Source organism: Myotis daubentonii, chromosome 13, assembly GCF_963259705.1.
Source record: "Myotis daubentonii chromosome 13, mMyoDau2.1, whole genome shotgun sequence".
Lineage (NCBI taxonomy): Eukaryota > Metazoa > Chordata > Mammalia > Chiroptera > Vespertilionidae > Myotis > Myotis daubentonii.
Genome location: NC_081852.1, coordinates 8,408,714 through 8,421,773, shown reverse-complemented (window position 1 = coordinate 8,421,773; position 13,060 = coordinate 8,408,714). Strand labels below are relative to the sequence as shown.

The following is a 13,060-nucleotide window of genomic DNA, read 5'->3' as shown; positions in this document are numbered from 1 at the left end:
AAGGAGCAGGAGTGGATCCTTTGAAAAGGGCAATGCGAAGACTTACCAGCACTGCCTTTACGGCTAAAGCTCCCCGAGGGGCCCAGCGGGATGGTCAGCCCATCCAGAGATGAGAACACCGCTGCTCAGCAAAAGCCCAGGGCAGGCGCTGTGCCCCCGCTCCCCCCACCCACCTCCCCCACCTGCCCCACCTCCCCCGTGCCTCCAGGTGACCCTGCACCCAAGCACCTTCCATTCCCAACAGAAAACTTGGGGGACAGGGCTCTGACAAAGCAGATACTGGTCAGGTAGCTGCTTACTCAACCCAGTATGGGGGTTCAGAATGATCCACCCCAAGACATACCTCAGTGCTAGGCGGCTTATTTTAAGGCAATTTTAGCTTCAGGCTCAAGAGAAACTTGCCCCTCCCTTACCTACCTAGAGCTAGCATGTCGAACATGCGGCCCACCGGCGGTGAGTTTGACATATTTGACCTAGAAGAACTGGAACGAGGGGCCTTGAATTAGGGACAACCTTGGGACCTGTCTAGAGGGCAGGACAAACTTCACTAAGCATCTGCTCCCTTCTGTCTCTGAACCTCCCCTGCATGTGTGTCTGTCTCTCATGCATGTGGTTCCCATGCATGTGCATGTATTGAGGTTATTTTCCCCTGCACACCTGTGGTTGTCAGACCAGCCAGAAGAGCCTGGAGGGTACAGGACAGCTTGCTCCTCCCCCACAGCAGCACTGCCCCGGCCTCCACATCTTGCTCACTTCCTCCATCTCAATGTGGGGGATGAACCCCAAGACACACACACCCGCCCCAGTCCCTTGGGCCTGGGCCTCGCAGGACTGAGTCACAGGGTGAGAGGAGATCCTTGGGCAGCAGTGCCCTCCCTGGGCCTGTCTCCCAGCCAATGCTGGGTCAGACTGGAGTGGCTGCTGCCAGTGTCGGGAGCGTGGAGGGGAAGCAGGGACCTTTGAAAATCGGATAAAAGCTATGGGCGTTCCCCGGGGAGCGTGCTGGGCACTCGCAGTCCTCGGGGCCCACACCTCCTGGCTGAGGAGAGTCCCGGACCAGTGCTCCCAGGTGACTGGATTTCATGGATCGGAGGAGTTCTGAAGGGAAGTCTGGAGAGACATTTGGTGACTAACTCTTTGTTGGTTTGAACCAAGTCACTAACCAACCAACAAACTAAAGCACCCACCCACCCCCTTCAAGAGCCTCCGTCCACTGTCCTCAGTTCAGAGCAGGGCAGCTTCACATGGGGACAGGGGGTGGACTGCTCCACTCTCTCTCTCACGCCAACCTTGTTGCCTTTTCCCGTCTCCCTGAGCCCCTGCAGACTGTACTACATCAGTGCCAGGACCACAGCCACCCAGCTCTCCTCTAGGTGTAACCGGACAACCAATGGGTCCGCAATGAAGCAGAGACAGGGTGGAATTATTATGAGCATTCATTCCAATCCGGCCGGCAGTGTGGGAGAGCAGCGGGTCATCCACAAAAATCTGTTCTGCCCTCCACCATAAGCCTCTGCTTATGCTGGGGAGGACAAAGATCACATGGGGAAGTAGGCAAAAGGTATGCCAAATGGGCAGTTTACAGGTAATGCGGGCTGGAGATTTGCAAAGGCCTGTGGGTATGCCAAGGGCTGGGAGTCTTAAAAGGGCTGGTGATACACAAAAGGCTGGAGGCCTTCCAAGGGCTGGTGGCTCTGGTTTCTGCAACAAGGCTGTTAATCTTTCCCTGATACTAGGCAGCTCCCGGATGGGGCGGGGGCTGCATCTCCAGGTGAGCTCCCAGGTCCTGTGTGCAGCTGTCAGGTTAGAATGTGCCTTCTTTAATCAGAACAAAACAATCCTGGTTAACAGAGCACAGTTACTATTTCTCAAAATTCTACCTGGTCCCCAATATTCTATTTCTGCCCCCGTCAAGGGGACGGCCTGACGCTGTCTCACCTACAGGGTCCTGGGAGGCGGTTCAGGGGCCAGAGCGGAGCCCACCCCAACCTGGTGTGCCGGGTGTGGAGGTCACGCCAGTGCAGTCAGGACCTTGTGCCTCCCACTGCATTTCTGCTCCGGTGAGCAGCAGGGGAAGCGGGCTCCCCGAGGCCAGCGGCAGGCTCTGCCACCCTGAGGAGCTGCCAGCTCAGGAAGCCACGCTCTTCCTCTGCCTTTCCTCTCAGCGCTTTCCCAGGAGCTTCTGAGGTGGGGGAAGTGACAGGCCCTGGAGGCGCCTCGGACAGGGGCTGTGACCACCAACTCTAGGGGCACCACGCACAGACCAAACGTTTTCTACAAAGGGCCACGCATGCAGGCGAGATCTGTCCCAACCGTTTAACTATTTAACGCTACCATTAGAGCAGGAAATCAGCTGGATACAATGTGTACATGCACGGACGTGGCTGTGCGCCTCTGAGTTTGTTTACAACAGAAGGTGGGCCTGCGATTGGTCCCCACCATGACACAGAGGACTGAAAGTGCCCCCTACACCCCACCACTGGGTCAGGGGGAAAGGCCTGAGGTCTGAAGCCTGCGGGCAGTAAGGCAGCTGGAGTTTCTTCAGCCAAACTCACTGAATTCATCCAACCCCCCAAGCACAGGGGCTCCTCCCAGGCAGCCCACCTCACCTTCTTCCTGAGGCTGACTCCTCAGCTCCACCTCCTCACCCTCCTGACCACAGCTGAGCTCAGCTCAGGGCATGTCGTTCCCTTCCTCCCACAAGGGCACACTGCGCAGGTCCCGCGGCTTGGCTGGCCCTGCTGCGGCCCCCGCTCCTCTGAAGACCCAGGTCTGGGGTCTCCTCTCTGCAGACGGAAGACACTTGGCCAAGTGGCCTCCTCAGCCCCCGAGTGTCCCGGGAGCCCACGCGGTGCCCTTGTGGACGAATTCGCCCGGCTCCCTGGGCTACAGTATGCCCAGGGCAGCCCGGCCTCCCCTTCACCTCAGGCACACAGGTAGCCTGAGAGCAAACTCTGCAGTCTCCAGATGGGAGGATTGGGGCGCTGCCATCAGTCAGGGATGCAGCTAAGCTACCGCCAGTGATCCCGCTCCCCCTGCCCCCCCCCCCAAACCTGGTCTCTTACTCCGCTGGCTGGTGGTTTAGTAACTGTTTCAACAAAAAGGCTGGTTAAGCAACTGGCTGCTCCAAGGGTCATGCTGCCACACCCTGACCTTGAGCCCACTTCTCAGGGGGCGAGTTCAGTGCAGCCTGGATGTTTCACACCAGCACCTGTGTGAACTGCTTGTCTGCACTCCCAGGTCCCCACACCTCGGGAACGGCCTGCCCGCTGAGCACCAGCACCTGGGGGAGGGGCCTCCCTTGATGGGACAGGTGGGGCGGATTCCCCCAGAGGGGCGCGATTTCTGCCCCTGATGTGCAAGCCAGAGGATCCCGCCTCTTGCAGGAAAACACTTTCATGGCCACACTTTTTAAAGAAACGTTTTATTGCTGCATTTAGACACCCCCGAGGATTATTCAAGTGGTAATACTGAGAAACAGCGAACACACAAAAGGATACAAAACTCGACATCAGAGAACGAGAAACTCCCCAAGTGCCTTTTAGAAACTATGCCACGCGTGCCAGTGAAATTTGGTTTTTATTAACAATCAACATTCTAGAAACATTGCATCTAAATAGGTGGCGAGCTGTTTCGATCTTCCCTGGGCGAGAGGTGGAAGCTGCCTATTTCACATCAGACCCAAAGGGCAACTATTTCAAACGTGTTTGTATCAGGCCAGCTCCCCAGCATCATGGGTGTCCGCCCTGCGGTGCCCAGGCCTCCCAGCGGGCAGCTGCCCACCAGGCCCAGGAGCTCCAGCCCCGTCAGGCATTGCCCGAGGCTCGAGGTGGCCCGCTGCCTGCGGCCTGCACACCTGTAGCCAGGAAGGGTGCACCTGAGGTTTGAAAATTAGACCCATACGGTTGACAAATGTGGATTGGAGGGGAAAAAGTGGGAGAAGGCATGCTAGAGGCCTGGAGTAGGAAGAGACCTTTTACAGTTTTAGGAACGTTTTAAACTCGGGCACAAAACCCAAATTACTGCTGGCAGCCGAAGAAGTCAGACCCCTTGAGTTGTGCTGTAACTTTGGGGATAAAGGCTGGTGGTGACTCCCGAGGGCCGTTTCGTCTCCTCCTTGCAGGCCCACAGGTCCCAGCCCTCTTGGCCCCGAGACCTGCAAGCTCACCTCGTTTCTATACGGTTCAGCCAGGTGCAAAGGAGGGAAAACCAGGGATTAACCCCCAAAGCACTTAGAGGGCAAGTGAGAGACGGAAGGGAGTGCCTGGCAGCTCCGCTGTCCCCACTGGGTTGGCAGCACAGCACACGCTGCCAGGCCTCCCTTAGGCCGGGAAGAGCAGAGCTGGGACTGAGGAGGGGCAAAGGCTCAAGGAGACCTGCAGGCCCAGACGGCGGGGAGCACTGTGTGTCCTTCGGGAGAGGAAGAAGGGCTTGGGGAACCTGGCGGCAGGTGATGAGAGGGTGGCGGGCCTTCCTGAACAGCAGCAGGAGGTTCACATAAAACCCTGTTGGGCGTGAGAGCAACACAGTGGCGGTCACAGGGCGCCTCCCTCCTGTCACAATGGGTGCCAGCCTCATGGGGAGGCTGCCGGAGCTGCTGGGGCCGGAGCACACTCACCCCTCGGTGGGAAGTCTCCGTACTTTTCAAGTTCAGCATAAGCCGTTCCCTCGGGGGAGAGGGCAGGACCCCACTTAAAAACCTACCCGTCTCACCTGACACTCATCCGCGGTCAGAGGGGGACAGAGACGGCCATGCTGAGGCCACTCCTCAGGGGCAGCCAGGGATGACCAGGATTCAGCAACCCTGAGTGAATGGTCCGCCTGGTCCAGGCTGGGGGCGGGGGGGTAATTGCACTTGGGGGCACAGTGAACACGGGCCTGGGAGATGGCGAGAGGGAGAGCTGACCCATGTGCGGGGCTTGGGGGGCCCTGGCTGCCCAGGCGAGGAAGGTCACGCAGGGCCGCTCCTCAGATCAGAGCCCGGGACCCTGAGCTGGATCTCGGGGGGAGGAGGTGGCAGAGGGCAGGCTGCTCCACGCGCCCCCCAGGGCTGACACCCTGCGGCCTCCTGGCTTTCCTCTCAGCACACAGGCCAGGCGTCAGGCTCAAAGCTCTAGGGCAGGCCCTGGGCACCTCTCCGCCCCCTCCCTCAAGGAGTCGGGCACCGGGAGGCAGAGTCGCTGGGAAAGTGAGCACCTGGGCAAACCCACACTGCACTGAGGTCCTCCTCGCCTTCTCCTGGCGTTAACCATGTCCCTGGGCAATGACACTGATTTTAAAAACAGAATTTTAAGTAGATTCTTTAAGGGACAAAAGCCATTTGACGGTAGCGATTTTGGTTTTGTTTGTTGTATGAAAAATGGAAGGGAGAGCATCCCTGAAGACAGAACAGACTGATCGCAAGGCCAGGGCCCCAAAAAGATCATCTCTGTTCAGTCCAGTTAAGGCGACCAGGGCTGGGTGTGGCTGAGGGCAGGGACACAGTGAGCTATGGCAGTCGCTGCCAGCCAGCCTGCCTGCCTCTGCCCTGGGCAGCACCTCTGGAGCAGGAGCTGGCTGAGGCACAGGGGTCCCTGAGACCGGCGGGGTGCACCCCGAGGCCAGGTGGGCATGCCTGCTCTTCAGTGTGAAGCCAGCACAAGGCAGAGAGGCTTGTCTGGAAAGAAATGGTTTTTAAATATTCAGTTTGTTTTAATTATTCACTTTTCCTTTCATTTAGACCCCATAAGCCCTTTCTTTTCAGTGTTGACAAAAAAAGAAATGTTTGTAAGACTTGTCGTAACACAGGCTTGAAACCACAGAACTATGCTCAAGTCGCCATTTAGAAACCATTCATTCCCTGAAATGTTAGGAGAAAGCGTCAGACCTATGGTCCTGCTTTATGGTCACAAGTCCCTTTAATGGACACAGAGGAGATGTCACGTTTCTTAGAATACGTAAGGCAGAGAGGGTTTCAGATCTATTATAACATGGAAGTGATCGTCAGGGTCGTGAGTGAAGAGGTTTCCAAATGAAACATTCTTTTAAATACCAGTCTTACTGGAAACATAAAATAAAGATTCTCCTTTTGTAAAGTGCTGTTTGCTTAGTGGCTCGCCTGCCACCACGCACAGAGCACCACGGCCACCTGCGGGGAGGACGCAGGCAGTGTGGGCAGTGGGAGCACCTCTGGGCTCTCCCGGGAGGAGGGGTCCTCGCACCGTGGCGACACTCTGAGCGCTGCAAGCCAGGCTGGGCTGCTGCCAACCGGGCGAGCTGCACCTCAGGGCCCGGTGCCCCTGCTCCCGCGCCTCCTCAGGCCTGACACGTTATTCTCTCATTCTGCTCAAGACCATGCCAGCTCCCCATCTGGTGTCACGGGCTCCGCCTCCCCCCCCACCCCCCATAGGCCTGCTGAGGAAGTGGTGCCCAGGCACGCAGCCTCCGTGAGCTCCCCAGGAGATCAGCAAGGAGGGCTGAGGAGCAGAGGAGCACTGACAACAGTCACCGGCCAGGCTGTGCTAACAGCACGGGGGAGAAGGTACGCGATGGCAGGCACCGGTTCCCTTTGCGCTGTGGACGTCCGGGAAGGCCGCTCCCTCCCCGCTCAGACGGGGACGATTTCCGCTCCGGCGTCCTCGGGTTCTGTGCAACTGGAGTTGGTGTCGGAATGGCAGACTCCACGCCCATCTTTATTTTCAAAGTTGGGCTCCGAGAGGGCAGGTTTTTCAAAAATATTCTTTTTGCTTGTTTCTGGACAGTTCTGAACATAGATTACTCTGTTGTAAGCCTTGAGTCTCTTCCACAATTGTACATACACTTTGCACTGAACGTACATAAAAAGAAGTCCGCCCGTAAAGCCGATGGCCACCACCACCAACTTAGTCCAAAAGGGCCACTCTAAGATTCCTGGAAGGGAAACACCGGGTTAGCCTGTCAGCTGACATTATTTAAGATCTGAAGAGATAAAACACAACTCAGGAACTTCTTATAACCCACGGATTCTTAGCTCATCAAAGTTTGCTCCCTTGCAGGAGGGATGGGAGGGGCCATTCCTTTTCATCCTGCCCTTCCAGGGGGCAGTTCATGGAGATTCTCTCCCTCCGTGAAGGCCTCTCTTCTGACTGGACCTTAGAAACCGCTCACAGCAAGAAGCAAGAGGGGCATCCCAACAGGATGGCTCTTGCCTTACCGCTGGTGCCCCTACCAGAAACCCGGGAATGAAACAACCTGGAGTCACACTCAATCCGAGCCCCCTCATCCCCGGCACGCACCTGTCGCCTGCCCCTGCTTGATCTCCTCGGTGGTGCGGTCGATGAGCACATACAAGGACCAGACCACGCAGGTGATGGCGATGACGTGGAACGTCACCGAGCACATGATCTTCCTGCGCTCGCTGGCCGTCATCTGCAGCTTCTCCCACTGCAGAGACAACACACAGACGGGGTCTGACTCAGTGCAGGCTGCAGGGGTGAGAGCACTGGAGATGGGGGAGCTGCCCCTCCCCCCCAACTACATGAATACCCCTCAATACCCAAAGTCATTCTCTTTAAGCCACTTGGCTCTAATCAGGCACCCGGTACTGGTATTCTGTCAGCGGACAACTCCCTGTGCAATGGCAAGAGGCCGGCATCGAGATGAGGTGGGAGCTACACCCTGCAGCCGCCTGCTTATCCTGCCAGCGGACCAGACAGCAGTGCTTGGTCAGGGAGTCTCTGGTTCCAGTCCCGATCAACACCGCCTGCTGGCCCAGACCCAGGCGGCACACTGTAAGTCTCCCTGGAGTGCTGACCAGCGTGGGCGAGGGAAGCAGAGGGTGATGATGCCACAACACACCGCGATGGGTCACACCACACGGGAGGGTGATGCAGGAGGTGCTCCCTCTGCTCCTCTGCTACTCTGGCAGCAACAGCGTGAATCGACGCTAAGAGCTCCTGGTACACGCAGTCTCTGCCAGTCCCATCTCCTCTAGGGACGCATTAATTTACTCCAAATAGCCAGATTTCCTTTTTCATTTATCGGTTTCCAAACGGGAAGAGAACACATAAAGGTAGAGAAAGAGAACAAGGAGTAAGCAGGTGCCCTCGCCAGCCTCACAGCCTCTGCAGATGATCTGTGGGGAAAGCCAGAGCAGAGCTGCAGGGCCCTCGATCTTGGTCAAGCGCCTGACTCCCGAGACTCCGGCAGAGCAGGGCCCGGGGACTGGAGGTGCCTGAGATCACTTTAAATCTGTGCCTGACTCCTTCTAAAGCCCGACCTTCCTTTGGCTGCTCTCCTAACCGAGCCCTACTCCCCGATTTCCTGTTGTTCCCTAAGACACATTCAGTTCAAGCCTCTCTCACTCCCCTGACTGCTCACCTCACCTTTCACTTCACCTCCAAATCCTACTGACCCTCAAGAGCTGCTGTGACACCCTAACATTCTGGGATGCTACCACTCCCCTCCGAGCCCCAGCTCCCAGCGCACGCTTCCTCCCCAAGTGCCTGGCGTGAGTTAGCGTTTAACCGGCACTGACCTGTGCTGCTCTCTGAGGATGTGGCTCCCTGGTCAATTTCCATATAAAATCTGAGATAGGAACAAGTCTTGTGTTGTTCCAGACGAACCTCATGCCTACAGGACGCGTGTGCAGGACAAGGCTCCTGGCAGAGGGGCCGTGGCCCGGGACAAGGGCCGTGTCCTGTCCGCCTTTGGTTCCTGCCTCCCAGCCCACCCTCCACCTAAAACCCTTCTCACAGGACAAAGTTACTGTGTTGTGCTGTGCTTCGTGCAGGGGAGATGCTAATCTCTGATTTGCAGTTCTAATTGGAGGCCAGGCATACAGACTCAACACATAGAAAGTTAAATGTTGACTAAAATGTCACAAGACAGGTCAAGGACCAAATGACTGACAGGTGAGCACGCAGCCTCAGCTGGAAGGAAAAAGAAAACGTGATGACTGAGAGGAGGGACTTGGGAACCAGCGCCAGAAACGGTGATCTCCGCCGGCCGAGCGCGCGCACCGCCCCTCCTCACAGAAATGGACACATGCGGACGCGGGCCTCATCCGGGCGAGGCCGTGCCCGGGCCCGTCCACCTACTTTTCTCAGTGGCTTCAGCCTGGTCTCCATGATGAACTCGTACTTGCAGAGCTCGCAGCAGCGCGTGTCGGAGCTCTTGATCCACTGCTGCAGGCAGGCCTGGTGCACGAAGTGCAGGCTCCCCGTGCAGTGGCAGGGCGTGATCAGAGGGCTCTCGTCGTCCCCCTCACAGTGGCAGATCCTAGGGCGCAGGAAGGAGAGCCAGGCATTACCAGCGGGGCTGACGACAGGGTGCCAGGGCCATTCCCCCAAGAAAACGCTCAGAAACAAACATCACAGGATCAACTACAAGCACAGACACAGACAGACAAGAGCGAGGACAATGACTGCAAACTAAACACCTCTAGCTAACTGCACCGACAGGGGAGTCTGGGCAGCGGGCACGAGAGGGGAACTGGTGTAAGAAATGACACAGCAGTCACTCTGGGTAAGAACTTCCCTGAAAGACACATTTAAGGCAACCGGGCAGAATCTTCCAGAACTTACGACGTTAACATAATTAGGAAAAAATTTCTGTGTAAAAGAAAATCAGCCTTCCAAAAGTACCAGTGATTTGAAAGATGGTGGGATCTGCTTTTTCACCATCACCACTGACCTCACCTCCAAACCACAGTTCTGTCAGGGTGAGCAGGGACATCTCGGCACCTCTCCTGGACTCAGGACATTCTGAGGGGCTGCAGGTTCATTTCTTTTTGCAGGACCACTCACAGCAATAAGTGGGAATTTTAAAGCATTTATTATATTGAAAGGTTCAGGGCACATGCAACAGGATTGAGCTACTAACCTCGAGCAACTAAACAGGCCCCTGAGAACAGGGTCCCCCCAGCCGCTGAGGAGCAGACACCAGCCGGAAGGAGCGGCTGGCCCTGGCCCAGCTCTCAGCTGTTTCCTTCTGATCCAATTGTCAGAACTGATAATGGCTGGCCCTCAGGAGGGCGACTGGGAAAGGTTAGGATGGGGAAGGCTTAGAGTGATGATAAAAAGCGCTTTCTGAAAGATTTGGGGGGGCATTATCTCCGCCCAGGCTGCTGACATGGGAGGGGATGGAGGTGGGCAGTGGAATTAGGACCTGGACGGAGGTGGCTGCCTCCAAGTTGAACAGAAGGAAGGACAGCCTCTCCCATGCACATCATGCTGTAGGTGGAACAAGGGGTAACAACGAGGCGGGGAGGACAGCCAGCCCTGGACTCTAGACCATCAAGCCGGAAAACTTTCTTTCTTCCAATTTCCTTATGCAAAGTCAGCTTGACCTTTAATATGTGTAGCTTCTTCCTCTTTTATCGTCTGTGAAACTATCCTGGGACCCATATCATAGAAATTGGTTTTCCAAATGGTATCAACACTCCATTCTTCTGGAGAAACTATTAATCCACAATTGTCTACCATTGCCTACTAATTGGTTTTCCTGAAACTTCACATATTAAAAGCAAGATGAGGCTACACAGGTGTGGGAGCAGAGACGGGCAGAATGGTGGTTCCTGGCAAACCAACCTGCAGGCATCCCCTGACGTGGACACGGGAGAGGTGGGGGGGCATTTTTCAGAGAGGGGAGAGGAGCAGTCCAGGTCACTGTCCTTCTCCACGGAGCAGAGGGGTGCCCGTAGGGCCTTCCGCTTCCATCTTGCGGATGTGTTGTCCTCAAAGACGTCGTCGTCTCCCATGTCGTCAGAGCAGAATCCCGCGCTGCCGGCCAGCCCGCTGGAGGACTTGGCGCTGCGCAGGTGGGCCGCCCCGCTCTCCAGCTCGTGGAACCTGTGCAGGCTGCTGGCGCTCGAGCCACGCGAGAGGGAGAACAGGTACCTGAGCAGCCGCCGGCTTCTGGAAACGGCCTCCTCATCTGCTTTCTCTTCCAGAAGAGGGACATGCATGCCCCCCTTGCCACCCTCCACCTCTGAGGCAGCTGGGCGATTGGCAGATGGGGATGGAACACAGGGATGTTTGGAATGGCCAAGAGGTTTGCAATTCAGAGTTCTCTTCTGTTGATGACGGAACCTGTTAGTTCTGAGACACGGATCTTGAGAGAGTACCAACTTCCCTTCAGAGCACGTTCTTTCCACATAGCCAAAGTTTCCCACGCTGTCCTGGGCCTTCTCGCCCACGTCGTTCAGGGACTTGGAGCACTTGAGCGTCCTTCTGGCTCTGCTGCTCTGAGCAGGCTTCACGGCCGGGGCCCGCTCGGAGCCGCCGGGGGTCCTCGGTGGCGCGGGCAGTGTGTCTGCACAGAGCACGGTCACTGTGAGCCCTGGCGCCAGAGAGCTCGGGCCCCGAGCCGCTCTCAAGACAACAGCAGCCTGCATGGGGCTGTGGTGACAACACCCAGAACACACTGCCCTGGAACTGCATGCAGAGAACAGTGGGACAAAACACAGAAGTGAAAACAAGTTTTAAAGGGAACAGACATACAAGTGAAGAAATGAGACTCGTGTAACTTGGTGAGCAAACAGCACACAGAACGGGGCCGACTGTTTAGAGCAAAGCAGTGTTGACCAAGCGAATAAAACACCAAGAACTGTGGACACTATCGCGTACTTCTGGGGTGACACGAGCCACTATAGCATCTGAAGAGGGTGTTACCTGCAGATGTCCTGACTGGAAGGTGTGACAGAAGAGCGAGAGAAGGCGGGCACGGGAGCCAGCACCAGCGGAGGACCCCCGACCTGCAACGACACATCTCCGTCAGTTTCCAGGAGAGTCAAGAGGACCCTGAGCCCCTCTCCAACCGAATGGGACATGTCTGCTAGTTCCTCCTGCTCAGTGAGTACCATGAACTAGGTCCCCACAGCTGGGACAGAACAAATCAAATAGCTCTTTCCTTGCATGTGGGTAAAAGTGTAGCCAGGAAATACTTGAGACTGGAGCAGCACCACGGATTCGAAGATTCACAGTCGTTTATTTCCTAAGCATCTGAGTGTCATTAGTTCACACACAGGTCAAGAAACTAGTATTACAAGGCGTGTGGCAAAAGCAAAAGAACTGCATGTGATCACTGGGGCACCTGCTCCCCGCCAGCGAGTCCTGGGTTCCCTGATCGAGGCCCGTAGGCCATGGGCACCCCCTCCTGCTCACCACCTCAAGGTGGGGCCACAAACAGTGCTGCCCAGCCAGAGCTCTTCATACAGAGGGAGCCTACAGGGCCACCGGTCCACAGATCCAGAGCAGCCAGGGGCCCAGCACAGAATGCTCCCGGGAGTTCTCATCAAAACAAGTAAGAGAGAAAATTTAAATTTGAAAGAACGTGTACCAGGAGGTCGTGAGATAGAGCAGGGGCTCCGAAAGGTCGTGAATAAGCCCAAACTAGAGAAAAGATCTAGGAGGGTGAGGAGACACCACAGTGGTAGGAGACATGGAAGGAGAGAGAGCAACAGGGAGTGTGGCCGAGGATACAAAACCACCACAGGAGGGTCCTGTAGCCTCCCACACCAGCCTGTGGGGCCCTTGCTAGTTCCCAGGCCCTCACAGCACCCTGCACCTGCATGGAAATGCATGCTTCGCTCCTTAGGACAACCTGGGCGAGCACCTGCTCCGCGCACCCCAAGCAACCACAGGAAAACAGTACAGTTGTCCCTGGGTCTCTGGGGATTAATTCCAGGACTCCCCATGGATACCAAAGCCACAGATGTTCAAGTCCTTTATATAAAACAGTGTAGCATTTGCATATAACCTGTATTTGCATATAGCCTAGAGCAGGTGTGCCCACACGTGACACTCCTTTTGCGTGGAACCAGGGTAGTGCTCAGTGCATGGCTAATTCACAGTCTGCTTTTGGGAACTTTCTGGGCTTTCCCCCCTGAATATTTTCAATCCTCAGTTGATTAAATCTGCAGATGTGAAAGCCATGGATGCAACGCCCGATGATATGGGGCAGCTGTACTATGGTCTGTCATCGAGAGCGAGCCCACGTCACTTCTCCGCCTTCCCAAGGACATTCAGTGGCCCTCAGCCCTGCTCCTTGGTCCTTTGGGGAGTCCCACTCTGGTCCACAATTCTCCAGCTGAGGCCTGGCC

General features: G+C 56.2%; 1 protein-coding gene across 8 annotated transcripts in view; it reads right to left on the bottom strand.

The window, feature by feature from the left end:
* Positions 1–3,560: 3,560 nt before the first annotated feature.
* Positions 3,561–13,060, bottom strand: part of MARCHF8 (membrane associated ring-CH-type finger 8) — a 147,564-nt gene continuing 138,064 nt past the window's right edge. For 6 of the 8 annotated variants that reach the window (XM_059662129.1, XM_059662127.1, XM_059662126.1 and 3 more), the window contains exons 4-8: positions 11,631–11,713; positions 10,548–11,393; positions 9,057–9,237; positions 7,254–7,401; positions 3,561–6,888 (exon numbers count right to left, since the gene is read on the bottom strand). In XM_059662129.1, the coding sequence (XP_059518112.1) occupies positions 6,587–6,888; positions 7,254–7,401; positions 9,057–9,237; positions 10,548–11,393; positions 11,631–11,713 (1,560 nt within the window). In that variant the 3' untranslated portion in view covers positions 3,561–6,586. The remainder of the gene's footprint in view (positions 6,889–7,253; positions 7,402–9,056; positions 9,238–10,547; positions 11,394–11,630; positions 11,714–13,060) is intronic. The other 2 variants (XM_059662133.1, XM_059662132.1) reach the window with 2 other exon arrangements.